At 44.7% G+C, this 24,362-nt stretch overlaps 1 protein-coding gene across 1 annotated transcript in view; it reads left to right on the top strand.

Annotated features, from left to right (window-relative positions):
• The first annotated feature begins 3,873 nt into the window (after positions 1–3,873).
• Positions 3,874–24,362, top strand: part of RBM20 (RNA binding motif protein 20) — a 92,917-nt gene continuing 72,428 nt past the window's right edge. Inside the window, exon 1 of the mRNA XM_052676683.1 lies at positions 3,874–4,031. Coding sequence (XP_052532643.1) covers positions 3,889–4,031 — 143 coding nt within the window. The 5' untranslated portion in view covers positions 3,874–3,888. The remainder of the gene's footprint in view (positions 4,032–24,362) is intronic.

Here is a 24,362-nt window from a genome sequence, read left to right as displayed (position 1 = left end):
CTAGAAAGAAGCATGACACAAACCATCAATGACATAAGCCAGTATTTTGGGATCAAACAGCATGTGTAAACATCCTAGGTATGATCACTTGCACATTCTCATCTTTTCTAAATTTACAAGATGCGGATTGAGGATTATGCTGTCACCGGCTTGAGGTGACGAGGCGGAATGCAGCATTTCACAGCAAATGACATTTTTATTACAGCATGTATTTATCGAATGTCACCGCAGCAGGGCTGAAAAGTTGCAGCCTTTACCTTTGGTTAGCTGGCTGCTCCAGAGTGTTGGGAAGTCTCAGCTGCCCGTGGCTGACTGTACCCAGCTTGTCTGCAAAGGCTGCATTTTTGCACCTTGATCGGCTTGTGTACTGCAGGCACATGGCCACCACTGCAGCAGTCAGTCCAGCATGTGAGTCTCCTCTTTCTCACTTTGCAGCTCTGGGACAAGGCTGTCTTTCTCAGTGTGTCATTTATAAACAACACATTCATTTTCTGATTGCTCATAGGGTGATCATTCTGCTCCTAACCTAATCTCTTTAGGCAAATTCTTTAGACAGGTAATGCTGTCCTCCTATCAGCCCCATAGCCCCATATTTTTAAGTATAAGATCTCCTTGATATTTTCCTTTCAGATTATAAGGAAATTGGTTTGGGTGCTTCCAAATAGCAGATGACTTTTGTTTACTTGTTTGCCTATCCAGCAGCTTGCAGCCCTGAGCCACAGTGAGAAGAAAATCACTGAAAAGGAACTAGTGAGTGGTGGCACTGGCTGAAATCTTTTTCAGAAGAAGCTGATAGTGAAAGCTCATTGAAGCAAAGAGAGACTTACCTGAAAGGCAGACTGCATGTATTCAGCAGTGGAAAGTTCTGCTTCAGCCTCCAGCTCCTCTGTCCAAACCATGACTGGAGAGAACAGGCAGACATGAACAACCAGCTCTGGAAATAGGATTTGATGTCATTTAAGAAAAACTGATGTTTTAATTATCTGAATCTGCCCGTTTTTCATCCTTTTTTATTTCCCCCTGGAGTCTGTGGCTTCATTAGTTTTGGAAGTGAAGTGAGAGAGTGCTTTCCTGCCTGCCTCCACTGTGCGTTAAGGAGTGCGGTGTTACCATTCTTGCTAGATGAAGTCTTTTATTCCTGCAACTGGATACTTCTGCTGCTTTAATCCTATTTCAGAGCTGATGTCTTATTCTTCATGAAATCATGTTTGTAATTTCATGGTGATTTTATTGCTGCTTGCAGTACCTCTGTAACACTCTAACTTCAAATCATTTTATTAACATTAATTTAAACACCTATTTTTGTTTCAGTTTTGTACAGCAAAACAAACAAAGAAACAAAGCAGGATTTATTCTCCATTATTTCTGGGTTCATTACCCACGTTGTGAATAAGCCATGCTATGCACGTAGCAGTGCCTGCACAAGTTCTGCACCTCCCAGCCTGACTGAGAGGACTCTCCTACCAGAGCACATTGCTTCTGGAAAGGACTGGGATTCTTCCAGGGCCAGCTGGGGCCCAGAAGCACTTCCATTAGCCAGGTTTTCCTTCTTTCAATTTTGCAGCTCCTCATTTCCCCTAATAATGGAGAGCTGATTATGTTTTAATTTCACAGATGATTACGTTTTGGGGATTACATTCACAGAGGATTAAATTGCAGGTTGCAGAGAAACAGCCAGGTTCAGGCACGAACCAAAGAAAGGTCTTACTTAGACTAATGGGCACATTAAGGGAATGAAGTTATAGCTATTTTTGTTATTTGACGCCAAACTATTTGGGGACACAGTATCCCGTGTGTGCCTGGCTCCATCACTTTTCTGCTTTATGGCCCCTTTCTTTTTCCGGGGTTCTGCCCACGCCTTTGTTAATCTACCCTCCTAACAAATAAACTCTCTGACTGTGAGTTCATGTGCACCACAGAGCTGCTTTGATTTATAGGAAGGCAAGCTAGAGCAGCACTCAGGTCAGGATATCAGTTCTAGTGTACAAACTCCTGTGTGTGAAAATCCCCTCCTCCTCCCCCCTAAAGGCATTGTAAAGGAGTGGGGTTTGATTTTCATCACATTTGGAGACGCAGTGAGCATCTTAATCTCAACCCAGCTTAATAGCTAGCAATGCTTTTCACGAGCACTTATCAACGCCCATGGCATAGATGCTCTGACAAAATTATCCTAGATTTTATGTTCACAAATTAGCAGCAACAGGACAGTCAGTTCATCACCAAAATCACCGTTTGGTGACTGCTTCATTAATACAGAGCATGCCTCTTGCAGAGGGTAAAAACTTACAGACAGGTTTTCTCCATGGGCAGAAACAACCACATTGCACATCGGGAGGATATGAACCTCTTGTACAGCAGCCTGCCCTTGTTCAGTTCTACTGCCCAGCCGCTGTTCCTCCTCTCTCTTTTGGCACTGCTGCAGCAATACTGAGAGGCTGGGACAAGGCTCAGGTAAAGCAGAGGCCAGGTGTGCCAAACACCACAGTATGTCAGAATAAAAGGCACAGGCTTGACACAGGAATGAGGATCATGCCCACAAGAAGAGTTTACAGAGCAAATCTTTGTGAAGTTTCCAAACTCAGCACTGAGATCTGCCTGCTGAGCTCTTCACTGTACGCATCGAACGCGCTCGATCCACTTTTACAAGGGATGTGATCTTACCGTGCAAAGTAACACATTCTTGTGCCTACCCACTGCCGTACACCGGTGCCGTGGCTGCGCTTCCGCTGCCCTGCGAACCAGCAATCACCGCCTTTCACTTCCTCAGTTATCGCCGGCAGCTGAAGGTGGCTGTCCCTGCCTCTCCTAAGGGCTCTCTGTGCTGCTGGGACAAGGAGAAAATTCGCACAAAGTCCACTTTTAGTGGATGATCGGGGAAATGGAGACCTTACTTTAAACATCACGCTTGCAAAAACATTGTTTCCGTGCATCACCTCGCTGCCTGCGGGCTCTGACCTGCGCTCCCCTGGGTCCCGCTCAGCAGACACTGCAGCATCTCTCAGAATGCATCTGTCGGAACCGCGCGCGTGCAAAGCGACGTCCAGTAACCCGTGCTGATGGCCAGGCATCTTGAAAGGGTCCTTCGGTGTCGTGTAACTATTCAGTAACCGAACAGTTGATTCCCACTGCCTCGCACCTGGTCAGCGCCCCTCATTTGCGCACAAATTGCAGAGTACGCCTTAAACGCTAGTCACGTTTTCCCGTCACAGGTGGTGGCTTTTTGTACCCATTTAAGCGGCTCTGCCAGGTACGGAGAGAGACTCCGACCTGCCCAGCGCCACTCCTTCCCCCGCATGAAGGTGAATTTTGAAAGCAGCCCGGCTGTGCCCACATCCCTTCGTAGGCAGGGGAGGGAGCGCCGCGTGGTCCTTAAGGCAGCGCTCGCAGACACCTTATGGAGGAAGCACGAAGCCCTGGAAGGAACGTTTCCAGAGTCCGCTACGAGCAGCGCAACCTCCGCTCCGCGGGTCACCTGCGATGCTCGCCCGAAGGACGCGCAGGTAAAAACTCGGTGTCCGGCTGCGGGGCCGCTCGTCTCCCGGCAGGTGCGGCCAACGGAGGGAGGCGTGGGCCGGGCGCGGCGCCCAGGTGGGGCGGGCGGTGGGGGTCCCTTCCCCGGGCGTTGCCGCGACCGCCCCCGCGGCCCCTCCAGCGCCACTGCGGCTCCGTGCGGCGCCGGCCGCCCCCGGCCGGTAGCGGCACCCTTCCGCAGGGCGGGCACAGCCGCAGGGCTCCTGTCCCGCCGTCGCCAGCCCGGCGGGGGTGGGTTGGGGGGGGAGCGGCGGGGAGAGAGCGGTCGCCTGCGGGGCCGGTCCTCGGCCACCGTCCCTCCCTCCCTCCTCCCGCTCGGTGACCCGCTCCTCCCGCCCGCCGCAGCGGCCTCCCCGCATGGTCCCCGCCGCTGCCATGAGCCAGGCCCCGGCCCCCCGCAGCTCCGACCGGCCGGAGAGCGATGCCCGCAGCGGAGCCCCCAGCCGGGGCCCCGGCAGAGGGATGCCGCCGCCGCCCAGCCTGCCCCAGCTCCTCCACAAGTAAGAGCCGCCCCGCGATCCGCCGGGCCGGGAGGGCAGCGCCTGGCAGGGCGGAGGGTCGCTTCCCTCCCCGCCGCCGGTGCCCCCCGGAGTCCGCACCGACAGCCCGGGCGGGCAGCGCGACCGCGCCCTACAGCCGGCACCGCTCCACTGCTGGGATAAGCTCCGTTCGTCCCTAAGCTCCGTTTTTCCCCGGGTTCTGTTTGAGCTCCGTTTCCCCCAGGCCGCTGCTGCCGGGCTCCGGGGCTCGGCGCCGCTCGGGGAAGTTCCCTGCGCCGTGCTGGGGCCGCGGGCAGCGCGTCCTTGCCGGGCCTGCGGCGCTGGCATCTCTGCACGGCCGTCCCTGAAGTCGGCCTGCGCGCGGGGAGCGGTACCGAGGGGGCAGCGAGCGGTGGGTGCTGCCGGCGTTTTGCCGTTTCGTTTTCTGTCCGAAAAGAGAAAAAGGAAAGCGCTTTTGCCATACGGTGCGGTGACGCGAGTGGCATTGATGTGGGTAAACGACAGACTGGCTGTGCGCTCCGTGGTTCCGTGTGACGCACGAGTTGAGCTGTGCAGATTCAGATATCTGTGCCTAATAGTCAGAATGCCCTGAAAGATAGGGGCTCCCACCAAGCAGCGAACCCGTGGGTGAGCGCCGGGCTGCCGTGCCCCACAGCTGTCAGGATCGCAGCCTTGTGGCGCTCCGGCCGTGCCCGTGTCCTCATGTCCGCCGTCGGCGCTCGGCCGGCCCTGCGCTTCCCTCCGGCCGCAGCCGACTGTTAGAGCGCGCCTTTGGGCATCGCCTGCATCGGTTTGACAACAAAAGCAGCGTTAGGGAAGAAATGCTTTCAGTCCCGGCCCTGTTTTCGTCACATGTCTGTGTAAATATTCAGGTGTGCTTTAGCTTTGCAGAGTATTATTTTGAGTTGGGAGTTACGTTATCATTTCTCAGTATTTATGAATCTGGAGTCCTGAGGTTGCTGTGGAGTGTGGCCCATATCGTTCACGATGTTTGTGTTTCCTCTTATTCTTGTTTGCTTTTCTGCTGTTGTAGCTTGTCCTGTCTGTGTGTTAGCTGTTTTTGTTGTCTGTGCCTCCATGGGCATGCTTTATATCCACACTCTTATTCCAAAGTCATATATATAGACTGAGAAGCTTGCATTGAAACTGAAACATGGGTGAGTAATGCTGGGAGGCTGAGGAGCTCCATGGGAATGGCGGCACAGCAGGATGGTGCTTATGGTCTGTGCTTGCTGGCAGTCAGTTGGAAAGCCCAAACCGTGGGCTCTGACTCTGGCCCTTACTCCTTAATGCTTATCAGGGCTTTGCAGGGCTGTGTAATGCGCTCAGGATTGACTCATGATTAATTTTATAACGAGCACGCTGTACACAGCCATCCCATTTCTACCAGCTGAGCCCGCTATCAAACCCTAGGTAGGAAAACTTGAAATCAGTTTCTTTTTGAGCCTCTCTTCAAGGGAAAGCTGTGAGGAAGCTCCCATGCTCCAAGTGCCCTTTGCCATGGCAATGCAGGGCCAGGTGTTGAATGAGGGCTGTGTCCATCTAGGGCCCTGCAACTCGATAGTACTGTTTTCAAACCCTGTGACAAAGCCTTGCCTGCACTGCTGCGTTTACATTAAAATTCATACATCTCCACGTTTTAATTACAAAGGCAGACAGATCTTATTTTGCTTTACTTGATACAAGTTTGGCCTTCTTTATATGTGAGCTGGATATTTGGTGTGTTTGATTGTTATAAGGAAGGAGTATATTAGGGGTTATCTTAAAGTGCTGGTGTGAATATATCTGTGGGACGCTAGGACAGGTGCCGTGCTGTGCCCAATGAAATAAGGTACTTCAGGAAGCTGGGGGGCAGCGATCCATCTGTCTCAGCACGAGATGAAGTTGTGATTCTGTAACTGGAAAAGAAAATATTGACCTCTTACTTATTTTAAACAGTTGGCACAATTTTGCTTTGCACCATTTAAACTTCCTCTGGATGGCCCTTCTTCCCCTGCTTATAAATTGTTGCAGGTGTACGGTGAGGAGCAGGCAGAGCTTTCTGAGAGGGTTGTGGTGTTGGGTGGGAAAATACTTAGTGATTTCCAGAAGTTAAAGCCTTACTGCAGTCGGAGCTGTTATGGAAAAGCTGGGATTGTGCACTTTGGGGGCTGACTGCTGAAAACATGCTAGCATAAGAAATAAAGCAGAAGGCAGAGAAGAAGGGGATGGCAGTGGGAGCGCTGTTGGTGAACGTTCATAACCTGCTGCTGCTCTTCGCTCACTGGTGGGAGGTGGCTTTACTAAGTGCAACATCTCAGTGTATGGCAAATTTATCACCTGCTGTGGTGTTGTCTGGAGTGTGTGCCCCCATGGGAGAGGGGAGACTGCTCTTGGTGTGATTCATTGCCGTGCACTGGGGCAATGGGCTGGAAGAACTTGAGAGGAGAACGAGGGCTGGGCACGGCATGGCAATAGGGGCCTTATGTGAGGAGTGCTCTCTGCAAACGTGCTGCGAGCCAACTCTGTAATTACAGGAGACCTGATTGCACCGAAATGCAATCCCTTTGTATGTTTTAATGGCTAGCTGCCTGCTTTCAGTTCTAATTATTTGTCATGGGTAATGTGTGCCCAATGGAGATGGAGCACTTCTGCACTGCCTGTGTTGATACAGGGTGATGCGTTTGTTTCACACATGGAGTAAGGCATCCTGAAACAGTGGTGGGGGGGAAACAAAGTGAAACCATTATTATTATTTTTCCAAGGGGTTTTGTCCCAGAGATTCTGAGCTGCTGTGGAAGGAAGATGGAATTTATAACATCTGCGCCTGAGTCGTCATCATCCTGTGCCAGGTCTGGGGGCAGCGCTCCGAGCTCTGCTTCCCTGCAGAGCTTTAGGGGAAACTGTTGGGGAAAAAAATAATGGCCCATTGTTAACTATTTGTTATTTCTTTAACTTAAATCCGTAATGTTGAAGCAGGTGCCTTGGGATTTTATTTATTTTAAGCACATCCGTTTTGTGTAAAATTGTGTGTTTTTCATTTTCTCCTCTTTTTTTTTTTTTTTTTCCAACACGAGGTCTCTCAGGAGAGATAAAATATGAATGTACTCCCCTTGTATACATTAGTCATGGCAAATAGTTTGGCATATATGGCAAAGGCAAAGCAGATACTTAACAAAGGGATGCTGGGAGAAACACTGCTTTCACTGTTTCTCTCCTCAGTGTTACTGACCCAACCTTTCCTTCCTCTTTGGCCTTTTAAAGTACATCTCCACAGCCTGAGTTGCTTTCCCCACCTGACAGAGCCCTGAAAACTCATCTACTTACACATAACTTGTCCCTTAGATAAGGCATTAGCTAAAGATCAGTGATAAATTAATCCTATGGGTATTTTATTTTAAATAAAAACGACTGAAAGTGTCAGATTTCTTTATCTTTTTTAAAAATAAACTTTTTTTTATTTTGTTCTTTACTGTAACCCAACAACCTGCTGGGACAGGAGCTCAGTAAAATGCATTCAGGGGTTGGAGAGGGGCTACAGAGGTGCAAAAAGACATGGATCAGAAAAAATAATTTAGAAGTGCCATCACATGTGCTGGTATCTCCATGCAGTCTGGCTTTTATCGTCTGTTATCAATAAACTCATAGTTGCCCAGAAATGTCAAAATAATTCTAGATATTTAAGTGGGGGCAGAGATAATAGCAATGGTGCCAACTTTGGTAAAAATGAAAATAACCCACTTCTATGAGACCATGTAGAAAATGGTTTATGGGATGCAGCATGTGGCAGAGGAACTCTTTGCTGTAACTGTGTTGCCTGGATCTTGCTCTTCTATTGAAAACTTAATTCTGCTGTTCCCATCAATGAGAAACTGGGAAATGTGCTCTTCTGGGGCTCTTGGTTCAGTTGTTAACTTGTGTGCCCTCAACTGAGGTATGGCTGAGACATGGGGATGTGCTGATGTCTTTCCAGCTGTGCCTGGGAGAAAGGAAAGCAGAGGTGGGTGCAGATCTACTTTCTGGGGACTGTCAGAACGGGGGGAATTGGGTCTTGAGAAGTACATTTATGCTTTGGAGAGGGCTGTGGAAACTTCTTCAGGAGGGCAAGAAATGCATTTTTGTGTAAAGTAATTTTGGTCACTTTAAAATACCCCTTTGGATGGAATCTGCTGTTTCTGAGGAGCGTGCTGTCTTGATTTATTTTTAAACTAAATCTTTCAATCAGATTTGCAGCTGGATGCTTTATCAGACTGGCTTTATTCCTCTGAATTCCAACCCTCACCCTACGCCCCCCATTCTTCGTACCATTTTGTAGTCGGTGTGAGGATGTAATCGCTCTGTTAGCCTCTGCCCCTCCACACCCAGCTGCTTTCTCTTTGTCACTCTAATGACCCGTCACTGTGAAGCTGTCAATTTGCACAGTGGGTGAAAGCAGAAAGTCTGGCCTCTTGGGTTTTGGAGACGTTTAATATGTGTCCCATTCTGACAAGTTGAGCCTAGCCTGTCTTACTAATGCCTCTTGCTTGTTTAGAACAAGTGCAAAATAAAAGCCCTGCATATTTGGCGGCATGAAGGGGGCAAAGGTTTGTTTTGTTAAGGGATCGGTATTTCATGATGAGTGCAGAGAAGCAATTATTTTTGTTGCAAGCTTGCTGCTTTTATTTTTTACTGCAAACTTATGAAATGCACCTGTAACATGTTTTAATTGCACCACAAACGATATCTTTTGTCTTGTGCATCTGAGGAACTGCAGGGAAGCCAGTATGTTCATTTTTTTTTTTTTTTTTTTGTATGCCTGTGCTGGGAGATGAGCAGGACTGGGGTGGCATTGAGCTGTGCTTTTGCTGCACTGAATGTTGGTGATGCTGTTCAGTACTTTCTGTGCACTGCAGCTGTTTTCTTGCAGCAGGGAGATGCAGGGGTTGGTGGGGTCTGTGAGGCAGGGCTGCTTCACACAGAGCCTTGCAGATGTGCAGGACTTGCTCTCACATCTTTACTTGTGCTTCTGTATTTGCAGAATACAGAACAGACTAAGTATTTCTGCAAGAAGTGGCATGACAGCTTAAGTTTCTTTTACAGAGATAATAAATACTTTTCAGTGGGCTTTGTGTATACTTGGAAAACAGCACTAAATTGACCACAGTACATCTGTAGTAAGAGGTGTTGGTTCTGCCTCTGCCAGTGTTCTTCCCCTTAGGGGAAGATTTGTTAGGTTGGTGCTGTGTACAGCTTATTGCACTGACTGAGTTTTATGGCTCTCTTCTGTTTGCATTGTTTGCAGTTCTGCATTTCCTCTGCTCCCCCACAGAAAATATCTTTGTTGCAGATTATACACAACTCAGTGTGAGGAGGGGATCTGAAGAAAAGCTGGCACTTCCCTCCTAAAATACTGGGGAGAACTATCAGTGAAGTAGAGTGAAATATTTCTTTTTGCCCTATGCTCCTCTTATCTCACAAGCTCTTCCATTAACACAGCCTGATGTCCACACTGCTGCTAGCTGTGTGCTCTGCTCCATCGATTTGTGCCCCACTAGTGGCACGTTCTTGTAAGGTCACCTACAGCTTTTTTCTGTTGTACCAGCCATTGGGCTCTTCTCTTCATTGACCAAGGTTGCTGCTCTATCCTGTAGCAACACCCCCACTCCCTTGAGGTGGCCCAAGAGGTTTGCATCAGGTTGTTTTGATGTGTGTTGTGCTTGGGGTGCCCTGATGTGTCTGGAGGTGAGCGTATTTATAAGTAATGCAGGAAAACAATGGTTGGTGGGATGGTGCTCGTAGATATCTCAGTCATTGGAGTGGATGAATGGATCTGTAGGATCTGAGGTGATATAAACACAGCAATACAAGCTCTGTCATATTTGCATCCAAGTCAGCTTCTGTGTTTTTTGTTCCATGTTGGATATTACTTGAACATTACCTTTTTTTCCCAGCTCATGAAGAAGCACTGACTAACTAACAACGAAATTTGAATTCATTACCTATGGTTGATCAGAACTCCAAAAGACTGGGTGTTGTTCTTAAGGCCTATGTTTTGGAGGGTTTTTTTGTTTTGTTTTACAAACTAGTAAAGGATTCAATTTCCTTGAAGGGAGAAAAAAAGTAAAATAGAATTTTTCAAGGACTAGAAATAATTAATTTTACTTTATTTATGCAAGGCAACACCCTGTCTTATAATGTATTTAATACCCTAAGTGGCCTATCCATTTTTCTACCCATTTTTGTCGGGTAAGAAAGACTTAAATTCCTCTTTGGATATAGTGTACATACTTTGGTATACTACTGATCTTGCAAAGCCTTATTCATACGCATGAGGATTATTTTTGTGCATAAGGCTTTAGAGGATCAGATCCTATCACCCAAGTCTCTGTGAATATTTACTGCCTTGTTTTTCTTTGCCAGGTCACTGGGAATTTGCATGGACTCAATTAGCACAGCAAGTATTGATAGGAAGCATCCAATACATTAGAAATTTAAGAAAATAATAAAGACAGTCTCTGTGTTCCAGCATTGGAGCTTTACTTCTGAAAGAGAGCGTGGAGCTGTGGAGTATTGGTTTGCACTCCTGTTTGCAGTGTATTAGTATATTATGTATTAGTGATGCGAGTTCTGGAGTGCAAAACCACTGGGGTGGCTGTATGTGGCAGCTCAGCCTCATTTGAGCCCCTGGCAGGGCCATTTGTAGCTGTGTCTGTGCAGCGTGCTGCCTCCTGTGCATGTTCCAGTGCTTGGCACTGCTTTGTCATCTCCTCCGGCTCTGTGGAACAGAAGGCCCTTTTGTACCAAGAAGCATGCAGAAGGGAGAGTCCTCCCATATTTCTTATTGATGTGTGCAGTAGAATGGATTTTTTTCTTTCTTATGTCCTTCTTCTAAACTTTAGACCTACCCTTTGACTCTGGTGCTTCTATTGTTTCAAGCTGTATTGTCTGAATGTTGGTAGCGGTGCTCTGACACTGAGGACTTGATTGGCAAGTTTTAGCTGTGAGTACATTTTCACAGCTGATCCATAAATCCCCAGCAGACCATTAGGAGCTTCAGAGCAGCTCTGGCAAGCTCCCCTGCAATAATTGTAGTTTTAAGTCTGTTATATTTAGTTTTCTCGCCTCCTAACAGGATGCCAGGGAGCCCTCTCTAGAAGCAAGCACTACAGTCCATGTTGTATTCCAAGCTGGCAGCTTGCACAGAGTCCAGTGGGGGTGGAGGGATTGCTGCTCGTGGATGAGGCAGAGAGCATCCAGGGGTGTGAGTCGTGGCACACAGACCCCAGCTCTGTGCTGAGGCATTTCAGGAATTGGAGGAGACATGGAGCACATCACTTCTCACTCCTGCCTCTTGTTTCTGCTCATTGGAGGGAGCAAGGGGTCAGGAAAGTGGTTTCTTCAAGCTTAAACATGATGGAGTTGTATGTAGCTCTGACGCAGACAGCTCTTAATTTAAGATCTCTGAGGTAATTTTACTTATTTAGCTGCAGCAAAGCTGACAGTTCTGGGAGTGACCAGAAAGAACTCTAAAAAAAGAACTCTTTTCTCCAACATGGGCAGCAGCAGTGTTTCTTTTGTGTAATGGGACTTGTGGTAATGATGTCAGTGTAGCAGCTGGAGGCTGGCTTGGAGACCACATCCACTTCGGGCTTGTTGCTGTATCACCATGTATTAAAAACAGTGCTGTGGGGACTAAATTGTGTCTTTGTGACGCTCTGGAGGATGCCCCTTATGCAGCCTAATAAAGCCAGAGGAGGGGTTTCTGTTGCTTTGGATTTGGATGCAGCTGCATGGGCTCTGGGAATAAGCTCTAGTTTGGCTGTTTGGGCAATTAATGAAAACTGTGTATCCTTGGAAATATCCATTTGCCAAGGATGCTCTTGTCTCTTGGTGGAGTCTGGTGTGTTACCTTGCTGAAAGGAGAAGGGGGTGGCTGTAGGCACTCTTCTAAACTGCGGCTGCTTCCTTTTCTCGAAAAGCCTGATACAAATTAGTTACTGGATGATCATAAATCTCTTGATCATCTGCAGTGTAAAACCTGTAATTGACACCCAGCTGTGCAAAGAAGTCCAGAGAGGCATTGTCTGAGTTATATGAAAAGGGGAGAAGGAAGAATTGGTGTTGGTCTTTTAAATTAATATACAAATAATTCTTGTTAGAGCAAGAAAAGAAATTTCATTTGCATTAAAAGCTTCTTTGAGTAGGAAAGCAGAGGTTTTGTTGATGGGGGGGGTCTTGTTAGGATAAGTGCAGAGTAAGCAGCTATAAGTTGTGATACACAAGTGATGATCTTGCTATACAAACTTCGTGTTGAACTCGCACAAGAGGCAGTAAGAATATCAGGTGACAGCTTTCCTTCAAGGAGGCACCTCTGATCAGAGGTCTTCAATAAAAGAAACAGAGTTGGTCATCTCTTCAGTCCTTACTTTCCAGTGCATTTGATGCAGGATGCCTAGTGGGAGGTGTTCTTGTGGTGGGGATTGCTGTTGATGCCTGGGACAGTTCTGGTATTCGACACCTAAACTAGAAATGCTGAGAGTGATAAATGAGCTCATTACATCTGTAGAAATGAAATTCAGAGCATGCTTCAGCCAGGAGGAAAGACAGTGCCTTTCATCTGTATCTCATAATGGAAAAAGTTTGAAACAATGTGAAACATCTCATGTGGCTGGATTAGGATTGATGTAGGCTTGTGGAAAAAGAATATAGCAATTCTAGGATTGGAAACGAGATACCAGGAATATGGGTAAAAGAATGCTGTGTCTTAGGCTCACCTACATAAGTGCGCTCTGTTTTATATCAAGAACAGAATGAATGAGCAGCAGTCAGTGGACAGCAAGTGTGCATTTGGGCAGCCTGCTGAGATAACGGGCTGTCGATAGGGATGGCAGGGTGTGCTCACTTAGTACTGCTGGCCTGCAGGGTGTTGTTGCAAACTTCAACCAGCTTGCAGTCCATCTACATGGCAAGTAAATTTTGGAAGTGCTTACTTGGAGAGCTGTGTGGTGTGAATCGGGGACCAGCATTGACACGTATAAGAAGTTATGGTGTGCCTGTAAACAGGAAATTATAATTAAAAGGATATGCATAATTGCGTGAGGGACAGAGACGTCTGGAGTCCAACTGCTGATGGTTGGTCTAAAATACGAGTGAGTAAATGCAACCATGGAAGGCAAGAGGAGAGTTGGAAGACTTGCTTTCTCTGCAGCGTCAGCTCAGACTTTTACTTAGATTTTTAGCTATAAGTCTATCATCTACCCTTTGCTGAGGTAGCTCTCGCTTTGGCAAGAACACATTGACAAAATAATTTGAGTGCTGGTTATCCTCCAGTACCATTTCCACCATTCCCTGAAGGTCAGAGAAGTTTTGTGTGATGCTACTGACCAGAAAATGGCTTTCAGCCCTGCCCTGCCACGATGATTTGCCAGGTTCAAGCAGTGTTGTATGAGCTGGGAGCTGCTACTGGGGAGTACCACTGTGTGAGGTAGGCTAATAGCTGATATTGGGAAAGTGAGAGGTGTGAGGGAGGCGTATCTCAAGGAGGAATCCATCTTTATGCTGTGGAAAGCCTACATACTACTTTCAACTCCTTCAGGGAGTCTGGGCATTATGTTGGCATTATGTCAAGCAGCCTCTTCCCGTCCTTCCCCTTTCAGTGTAGCTTTGGTTTAGTTGGTATTGATGTTTTCTTTTCCAGCTATTAATTAAAATAAAAATGAATTTAAAATGATCTCCAGGTGCGAACTCAGTCTTTCTTTTATCCTCATGGGAGAAGTGGCCCATTTACTATTCTAATCACTGCAAAAGATGGCTGATAGGAAAACTGAGCGTCTTTTCCCAAGTGGAATTGAACCGCGAAGCCGCCAGGGCAGCTGGGAGGTTCTCAGCTTGTGTGTATGTCTTTGAGAGTATGAATGGTTTGGAGAAACAAAACAGAATGTTTTCCTGATTAAAAGGCTGCCTAGACTTATCTAGGGCTATGGCTGGTTATTAATAGAGCATACTGCATTTCCTTCACATAAAGATACGAAGGGCACTTTGCTGAGAAAAAATCCTGCCGTGTGTTTCTGTCTTTGGGCCCAGCTCATCACCCAGCTAAAATTAAAAGGTGAAGTCAGGCAGTTCTTGCTCTCTATTTTTAAACTGCTTCAACATATGAATGTGAGTGTGAAATCTTTCTTTAGGCCTCTCTTAACTTAATTACCTACTTATTCAAAATATCCTCTTCTCAAATTGCTGAGCTATAATTATATTCATCTTTTCTGTGGACATGCTGGAAAAGTGCATGTTTTTCTTTAGCTAGTGGATGCTTGTTAATGGTGTGCTCAATTTGTAGTTCTGTAGTTTTTATGGCAATGGAGGCCTTATGGTAATTGCTGGAGATCTATTTGGATGTGTTAGAAAGAATAGCAAGTAAGCGATGCTTTTCTGTATCTCTTCTTTGATTTTATTTTTTTTTTTTTTGGGGGGTGGGGGGTGGGAGGGGGGAATATCATAGAGAAGAAAAAAAATTACATACCTCAAATTAATAATTTCTTTTTGATCTTAATAAGTGATGTGACTGCTGCAAATATTTTTGTTACACTTTTGTTCTTTCATCTTTTGTTCTATACAAGCTTACTTCTATTAACTTTGTTTATATGCCTTTTCTTTTGTGTTTGGGGTAAGGGGTGATGTGACCCCAGTGCAAGGCAAGCAGTGGAACCTCTCATGAACCATGGATTTGACACACTTTTGCACTAACTTGGGTATGTGGAATTCATCTTCTTTTGTTTCAGTGACTCTGTCAGAAATGCCTTTATAATGAGATCGAGCGCTCTTTGCTCACAGAAATCACGTTCTCCAGACTCATTTCAGCCTGCAGAGGGTGTGCTTTCCTCCTCCAAGGCATTCCCTGTGTTACCCGTAACGCACCATCCTGCTATGCTGAGAATTTGTCACTGCACTTAGTGGTACATGGGCAAAGGACGTCTGTCTGTCCCTGTGCTGTCTATTCCTGAATTTCTCAGACTATCAGGTATTTGATGCGCAGGCTGTACCTCTGGGTTTCTCTTGTACCCAGGGTAGTGTTACTTCTTCAGAACCAGCCTCTTTCATGATGAGAGGGACTCCTGAAGGCTTTTGTTTCTCTGCATCCTCTTCTTCGGACCATTGATAGCAAGAGAGTTCAAAACGGAGAGATGTGATTTGTCTTTCTCAGTGTTTGCTTCATTTCTTTGCTTTTGTCAGTGGAGCAGCTGTGCCATCAGACATCCTATGTGATGGTCAAGCAGTCATCAGGCACCACTCATGTCAGTAGTGATCCAAAGCTGGATGAGCTAGTAAGCTCTGAGCAGTTACCTCTGGTGTCCAAATGCTCCAGGGTTGTGAATATAGGAATCTGTATTGAGCCTTACCTCTGACAGATGAGTAGACCATTGGCTGCAGGCTGCCTTTAGGGCAGCTGGTGCCTGGGGACAGCAGTAAGAGTGGTTACATCTCTCCAGGCAAACCCCACATGCTATTCATCTGGTTGACATTCTTCTCTGTATCTCCCTCTTCATTTACCAGCAATACCTGAGATTTCACGTCTGAGTGTTGAGTGGCAGCATGTTTGTGTTGCTGGTGAAAAACATTGTTATTTGTGGTGTTTAGTGGCAGTAGAGTTGGATGGCTAGTCAGTGATGTTGAGTAATGCAAATCTGGAGCCAGCCTGGTCTGCTGAACTCATCTTCCCATACCAATCCCTGTGTTGGAACAGCTGGCCCACCAACTTGTTCTAAGCTTCTGCCCAATCTCCATAACAATCTTGGAGAACCATCTCTTTTGTAAATCCTTCTGGCCATTACCCTTTTTGCTCCATCCTGTCCTGTTGGCCATTCTTGACTTCTGATTGATAACCTGTCATCTTGTAAAGAAATGTAACTTGCCTGCAGGTTAGAGGTATATACATGATTATTTGAGAAGTGAGAAGTTGTGTTTTAAGAGTTAAATATAGACATGATAATCACCTAAGCAATGATGAGAATTGTCTAATAAAATGGCTAATTAAAGTCATAGATTTTTTTTTTTTTTGTTCACCCACTGCAGGCTGCAGTCCGGTATTTCCACTACTATGAATGTTGCATTGACAGTATCCACAAAACTTCTTCTGCTGTCATCTTTATCTACGTCATCTTCTGCTCAGTTTTCAGTGTTCTGTTCTTCCGTTTTGTTTTTGTAGATGCCCTTTCTTTTTGTGCTATTTTGCTGAAGCCCCATTGCTTCAGAAATGCCAAAATCCTGACAACATCAGTGAGTTTTAGCTGTGTTCATGTATTTCTGCACTTGAAATAGTCTGTAGAATTTGTCCTCTGGAACATTGTTTTTGTCATTGGAAAAGAAACACCTGACAACATTAAACACTCATGGCTTCCAGTTTTGGGCAAGCAGCCATTATATGTGTGTTTATCCACAGTAAGAAATTTGGAAAGCTTTTGATTTAGTAGCACTCATCTAATAAATGTAAGTTGTTACCTTTAAAATTGATTGAGGAGTATTGAAAGAGAGAAATGTATGAGTATGGTGTGAGTCCGGTAGAATTGCTGATCATACTTTTAAACAGTCTGAAAAGCACACTTGTCAGTGGGACCAAGTGAACAATTACGTGATTGCTACATCTGCTTAAAAATATCTTGCAACCTTTATTTCATTTTAAAGCAGACACTAAATTTGCTAGCATCCTTTTCAATAGATTGGATTAAATTACTGGGGAGCTGTGTTTCTCTTCTAGTACTTGAGCACTTGTATGTTTGGTTGAATGCTGCAGACAAAACTCTAACCAGATTTATTATACGAGCAAAACAGTTTGTTTTGAAGTTAGGGGAAAATAAGCTCTTGTTCACTCTGCACTGTTGCTTGAAGTAGTTTGAATAGTAGATTTTGTTCAAAGAATAGTCTTTTTTTTTTTTTTTTGCTTCAAATTATGGTATGTGAAATTTAAGTGGATGATAAAACTGAAGAGTCAGGTCGTAAAAGTGGTGTTGACTGAAGCATACAGAAATAATAGAGGCCTGTCACATCATCTGATAGCAGCGACAGAGGGAGAACAAACTAAAGAACTTGGTTGTGTTGTGTATTGCATGGATGGAATTGAAAGCATCTCAACATTACTGGTAGATATATGTACTATTTAAATGTATATATTTAATGTACATGCTTTTTTTGCTGTGGGTGTGTTTGTGTACCTATATGCAGTTTTATTTTTAAGTAACTCCTGTTTTAGAGAACTTTCACTATAGGTATTTATGTTGCTGCCTTCTTTCAACATATAAATACTTGAGAGTGCTTTCCTGTGTAGCTGCTGTGTCCTCCAAAAATTGTTTTCCCATTGTTTGTGAGCTGCATTACAATAACATTGCAATGTTAATTTTATATATTATGATATGTAATTATTGTTGTTTTTAAACAGCAAATTATATTGTCCAAAAGGCCCAGTGGTTTCTTCACCCATCCTGGGGGGCAGTGTGGATCAAAGAAAGATCTTGGTAGTCTTTTCTAACCTTAACAAATCTATCATTTGATGACAGCACAGATGTTAATATAATGGTAACTGTTCTTATGTTTTAAGACATGAGGTTGCCATCCCTGGAGGTGTTAAAGAATTGTAGAGGATTGTGGTCAGTGGGCATTGGGGGGGGGGTGGATTGACAACAGTTGAGCTTAGTGATTCTAGGAGTCTTTCCAACCTTATGATTCCATGATTCATGGCTTTATATAGAGTGTGTTTATGTATGTATGTAAATACTTTCTTGAGATGTGATAATGCCCTTGTTGTGTATCTGCTTAAGAATACCAAGTGCTTGAAAGTAAGATGGGAATGGCTGAATGGGAAAGCATTCAGAGATATTGTTTGTTGAGCTCTGTACAGATTGCCTTGTCAGGGCTTGGTTGTCTTGGGGTTGAAAAAAAACAGTACTGCATAGAGTGCAAGGGGATCTGTATGTGAGGGGATCTTCTCTGCTGCATATTGCTGACCCGCACTGGCTTTCAGCCCTGCAGCAAGGCTCGCAGAAATGGATCAAGGTGCTGCTGTGTGAACTGTGCTGCATGTGACAGAAGTGGCGCTGGCTGCCTGCTGGCAGGAGCACGTCAGCCTCTCCTCTGCAGCGTGCTCAGCGTGGGCTCAAAATAATGGGTAGTGCTGGGCATTTCTGGCAGGGAAGGTGGGCCATATTAAAGGCAACTATGATTGTGCAAAGCACAGTTCTCTGGTAGGTTCTTTAGGTAGTATTGGTCTTCAGTAGGTGCCTGTGAGTGACTGTTCCTGCACCTATCAGCCCTGGGGCTCCATTTACTGCCATCTCCCACCACTCACTGGGTAGTTGGGAACATTGACCTTAAATTCCTGCACTGCTTTCAGATGCCAGCATGCTCTTGAATCCCATTTCATACCAAATAGAAGCTGCTAACCAGTCTCTGATGAATCTTCTAATCACCTTTAGTACTGAAAAACTAGATCCCAGTATTGTTTCACTGAGCTAAGTAATCCACCGCAAGAATGGATTTAGCAGGACAATTTATCAGCAGAGATTTACATCAGTACATATCTGGTTAAGGATTTAAGCTGAAATTTAAATTTGTACTTAGATATGGGTTTTATTTAAAAGAATATCCTGCTTAGGATTTCAGTAACATATTTTGCAAATCACTCTTCAGATGCTCTTTCTGGAGCTCAGATGTCTGTACTATACATGAAGAATGGATTCAGGAGGCTTCACAGTGTTAGTGATTATCTTAATGTTTTCCAGATGGCAGAACGTGATGCAATCAGTGCTGTCTGGTTTTGCTGCACTATATGCTCTGTCCATACCTAATAAGTAACCAAGAGGCCATTACAAGATCAACAGGCTACTATGACAATGGCTGGTTAACTCAAATGTTCTTCATTACATTATGAAAACTGCAGATTACCAGAAAGCTCATTGGTGAATGCAAGAAGATTGATTGCTTCTCAAAGCTCTCAGGACTAGGTATGCAACTTGAATTAGCTACCCCAAGCTATGCTTTGGGAAATTAAATCCATTTTCGTAAGGACTGTAATGTAGTTTACATCTGTTCAGTTGCGAGTTTCTCTAGTAGCACTCCATGATTCCTTTCCTGCTCTTTGGAGAAGCAATAGGAATGTTTGCTTGTTTGCAATGATCTAAAATAAAACCAGCGCCGCTAGTTTTTGTGTGGGCATGGTGATGAAGTTCAACTTGATTGCAGCTTGTGGTTGCTCGTAATTCTGCTCATGTTTGTGCAATAATGTTGTTTACTAACTGGTGCTTTTATTAGGCTTGCACACCATCATTTGAATGGCAAACCCATCACATTTAAGTAGGTGCTTAGCTCAGGATTTTCTCTGCATTAATTGAAGGCGCCGGGGTACTACACTGGGACAGGTGCAGCCTTACCATGCAGAGGCAGGATTTGGGGAGTAAAAGCTCTTGGTACATCCTGGCATCCAGCTGTGTAGGTTTTCTTACTTGAACCCATATCCAAGAAGTCTTTAAGGGAGATTAGGACTGTGGTGGGAAGTTTCAGTCCACTGGCAGTTGTCCTAAAGAGTAGGTTTTCTAGGCACTACTTTAAGCTCTCCTACCCTTTAGTTAAGCCTAGGAAAATGGGATGGAGGGAGGAGTAAGACAGAAATATATGGTATTAATTAGCTTTTGGAGAGGATCAGAAAACTTTCTGAAATGGGTTGCATGTCTTGCAGTGGTCTCATCAACCATGCAGCAGCTGCAGTAGGCTGCCGTGGGTGAGGTTGGTCACTGAGAAGGCTCCTCTTGGACGGAGAGGCTTAAAACTGGAGCTGGATAGTGCTCTGCGAAGAAGAGCAGCTTCTAATGCAGTCATTGTTTCAGTGGTTATGCCATGCTTGCTTGTGATACTGTTTTACTGAGTGGCTTCATATGTTTTTGTCCTGCACGGTGTTGCTGGGCTGTTTTTTTGCTTTCTCTTTATCACGTCTCTGGAGAGTTCCACAGTTCAGCCTCAAAACATCCTCTTGTATGGGAGGAAGGGAAGAAGAGAGATTTACATGGTGGATATCTCATTTTACAGTTACCAGTGGCTGCTCACAGTTGTGCAGCCCAGTCCTGTTCATTGACTCACGCTGTCTTCGCTTGCTGTGGTATTGATGGTGATGAGTGTGCTTTGCCAGTCTGATTTGTAAGGCTTGTTGTGTGAAACAGAATTCATGACTGCAGATTTTGGAAACTGAAGATGGGAAAGAGCTTATCGCAGTTCCTAATTCATTGCTCCTTCAAGTCCTTGGGGTGGTTGTATTGCTCAGTATTATGCAGCCTCTTTTGCCTCTTTCGTTGTCTTCTATAACAAGTATGTAGAAAACAGGCTTTGCAGTGATGGGGACAAAGGAGGGAAAAAGGGATGGCACTTCTATACTTCTCCAACCCTTCTCTCATTCCTCCTCTACTGCACAGCTTTTCCTTCCTGTCACTATCTCCCAGATCCCCAGTTTCTCACCAAGCAGAGGTTTTCACCTTTGTGTAAGAGCTCACCAACAATACCCTACAGATGGAATATAAAGAAGAAATATCCTTTGCTTTGACTCATTGGCAAGAAATGCCATGCAGTCAAAGCAGCTTTAGCACCTGGACAGGTTTCTGCTCAGAAATCTGACCTGCTGCTACGGGTTAAGGAGGTTATGGAAATTCAGCCTAAGAGAGCCTAGAGCTCTCCATAGCTGATAGAAAAAGAGAACTTTTTGTTCTGGGACTGTAATGCTTATCAAAGGCCTGAAAAGTATTATTAAGAACAGCTTTCTAGCCTGATGCAGTCTCTTGTATTTTTACAGTACTCTGTTTGATAAAGGGGAGAGAGGCTGTGAAAGACATTACTTTGCAGGGAGAGGTGACCCTTTGCTATGCTTTAAAGAGCTCATACAAGACCGGCTGAAATGGTGTCCTGAAGGATATTTGTGCAGCAGAACGTTCAGCACACCGTGTGTCTCATAGCCATAAGTGCCAAGTTACACTCAGCCCATAACTATTGAGCCCCTGAGACGCTATTCGTTGTAGAAACTTGAGATGTTTATTAAGATGTTCCGAGTTCAATTTTTGATGTATCAGAACAGCTTTTAAATCTGTCACGGCTTCAGGTGGCAGAGCCAGCATGAATGCCACTCAAAGTAGCGCTGGGAAGATGCGAGTCCTCGTGTGGTTTTTGTGGTATTTACACTCCTCTCCTAATTTTAAGAGAAATGTATCTGTGGGGGTAAATCTGTCTGTTTAAAGTAAGTTCTTTATGGTTAATATCTCTTCATGTCACTGTCTGGTTACAAGAGTAGTACGAGGTGATTGTATAACAGTGTTAGCTTTAAAATTATTCAGGTACAGGAAGATAAATTTTTTTTTTTTTTTTAGTGCTGCAAATGTTCATTTAAAATTCTTAATAATTACGTTGTTCCTTTCATGTCAGCCCCCAGTTTCTAATAAGTCCCTGCGAGGTAATTTTTGTTAATCGACAGTGCTGGAATGTATGCTGTTGTCTCCTTGGGACTGCATGTGTTATGCATCAGTTATGTCAAACAATGAATCCTGTTGGAAGGATACACAGAAAACTACGAAGCAGTTCTGCACAAATTGATTGCTTTGCTTTGTCACTTTTTCTGTTTAAAGGTGGAAGATTTTATGAAGATGTCATGTGACAAACATATATTATCTGATATCCCTCTGCGTGTTTACCTTGACAAAGATCCAAACTGCAGCAGAGAAGGGTGGGAGCAAACTCACAGCGCACAGAATGCATAGGGTTTCAGGGTTAAAAAGCAGAACAAAACCAAAACACAATCCACATTCTGCTTAATTGCTCATGCATCGTGCAGAGAGAAATGTATTTATTGGCAGAAATCATAGATGGGATTACAGAGCGGTGCTGCCGAGCTGCTCCGTGGGCAGTAGCTGAGCTGCACTGCTGTGTGCAGAGCTCTGGGCGGGTGGTTGGGTGGCAAGGAGAGCTGCATGAAGAGCTGGTGGGGATGGTACGGGTGAAGCTGCGTGGTTATCTGTCAGCCAGCAACAACGTGCTGTTGCACATCAGGAAACTTTGCTGTAATTGGATATTTTCTGTTTTGGTGCTGAGCGTAAAGCACAAGTCTCATGTTGGTGCATATCATTGCTCTCTTTTGCTCACTTAACTGTATTTCTGCTCTTGAAAAATGTGCTGTTATGGCACTTGTTCTCCTGATGTGTTAAGCAGAAATATAAATCCAAGTAGCTGTTATTTTCTGAGAAATATTGGATTGTTCTTATTTTAAATTGCTCTCTTATGTCGTTGTTTATATGTATGTATATAGAAGGAAAGCATATTTTCCTCTGTATATCATCAAGAAGATCGTATGGCAGAGGGAACAAACAAAGAAAGCCAACTTCAAAACACAAACTGTATTGCTGAAGTGGAAATTTGCTTTTGTGGCAAATGAAGTCTCCAGATGGGAGACCGGCAGATCAAACTTGTCACTGCTGCAAGCTGAACTTACATGAAACAAAGCTGTTCAGCCGTCTCTGAATCTCCACAGCGCTCATTGGGATTATTTTTTTCAGAGTGCTTGCAGGAAAAACCATGACTTTTTTTTTTTTTGTCAGTATTTCATGTTGAGCATTTTTTGTTTGGTAAACCAGGCTTAGAAATTACAAATTCATCCATCTAAATTTGTGAAGACGATATTTTAAATAAGAAGGAATGTGCACTGAGGAGCAGATTTTGTGGGAAAACACTGGTTTATTAAGGTGTGTTATACTTTGCACTGGGACGTTGTCAGCTGTGAGTTGCGAGTTGCTGCTAAGCAATACCTCTCCTTTCATTAACTGCAGGCGGATGGTTTTTAGCCTGGGATTTAAGTACTTTTTTCCTCACTGTTTAATCCATTAGAATCCTACTGAACCAGAAGGTTTTTAAAGATAAATATTAGTTATTTCTAAAGTTTTCTATTAAATATCAGTATTTCCTTTTGGGAAGAGTAAACTTGTCTACTTGTGTTTTAATGTTTTGTTCCTCGTGTGCAGTTTTTAAAACCATCCTTCTTCACTCCTTATGGTGAGAAGGTCTTCACGCAGCCATGCGCTCTTGTCACAGCGCACAGTTCCTAAACGAGTTGCAACTTCAGGGGTGTCTGTAGAGCCTGGCTTCAGAATGTGAATTTCAGAAACACCTTGGAGATTCTTTATTGAATAATCTTGGAAAAAGTCTAGTATGGGCTCAGCTTATGGAATCCAGAGATAGAATTTGTTATTGTTAAGTGAAACCAGAGATTTTTCTTGGGGAAGAAAAGTTTCTTATGTAGGACAGCCTTTTTAAAAAAAAAAAAACAAAACTACTTGTTCTGCTCTTTTGCGAAGAAGGCTGTCGTCTCAGCAACAGCAGCTTCCTGCTTTCTATTTACGAAACTGAAGCTGGTATCTTTAGTCTAGTTACAAAATACTAAAAATCTGCAGTGGAGAAGTTTGGGTCTAAAACCTGTTTGTTGAAATGAATTTATTAGCAATTGGTGGCATCTAGTGACTGTCCCTGTCAACGCACTTACTACATAATTCATCTACAGGCTTTACCAACTAGTTACCTTACAGACTGTCCCAGCCTTCAGTTCCAGCCTCTTGTTCCCTTTCAAAAGATAAACTTTCCATAGGGCAGCGCTTATCTCAGGGCTTCCTGCTGGTGGAGGCTAAAGCTGCCCCGGCTCGGTCAGCGCTCAGTAGAACCCTGCAGACTTCAGTGGGCGCTCAACAAGGACATGGGGAACCACTGAGCTTCAGTCAGCAGAAGGAGAAACAGCAAAGATAATGGATCAGAAAAGGTAGCGTATTCATTTAATTCAGCAGTGGTGGTTTGTTGCAATTATTGAGTTGCGGTTAGAAATTAATAATACTTGTGTATGTCCATAAAAACAAAGAGTGGTAGGATATGTTACTGCTGTGTGCGGCTGCTAGCTGTTTGGTAGAGGTATCTCTGCTTCCATAGTATTGTGTGGATTAGCAAAAGGCAGGTGGGGGACTAGATGTGTGTTTGATTTTAATTCTTGTGAACGGAGCGGTGGTGGCCTTTGTAAAGACAACATCTATGCTTCCCTTGTGCCTGTGCTTTACGCTTCCAACAGAAGGGGCTTACGGCAGAGTTTGTTTCTCTTCGTTGTTCCTGTTGCCCTTGAGAAATGTGCTTTGTATCACATGTGCTTCACAGAAGCCATTCTCAAATGGGTTACGGCAGATTCAGATGCCATTGCATGAAGTGCTCCGCGCGGTTTGCAAAACAAGGAGCTGCGAGATAACGGCGGGAGTGTTTGCTGCTGCTTTCAGATGGTCTATTTTTGACATGGAGGCCAATATCAGGCCCTGGATTTTGTCAGGTCAG

The sequence above is a fragment of the Tympanuchus pallidicinctus genome, unplaced genomic scaffold (assembly GCF_026119805.1).
Source record: "Tympanuchus pallidicinctus isolate F22 unplaced genomic scaffold, pur_lepc_1.0 scaffold16, whole genome shotgun sequence".
In the NCBI taxonomy this organism is placed as follows: domain Eukaryota; kingdom Metazoa; phylum Chordata; class Aves; order Galliformes; family Phasianidae; genus Tympanuchus; species Tympanuchus pallidicinctus.
This window is presented reverse-complemented; position numbering and strand designations above follow the sequence as displayed.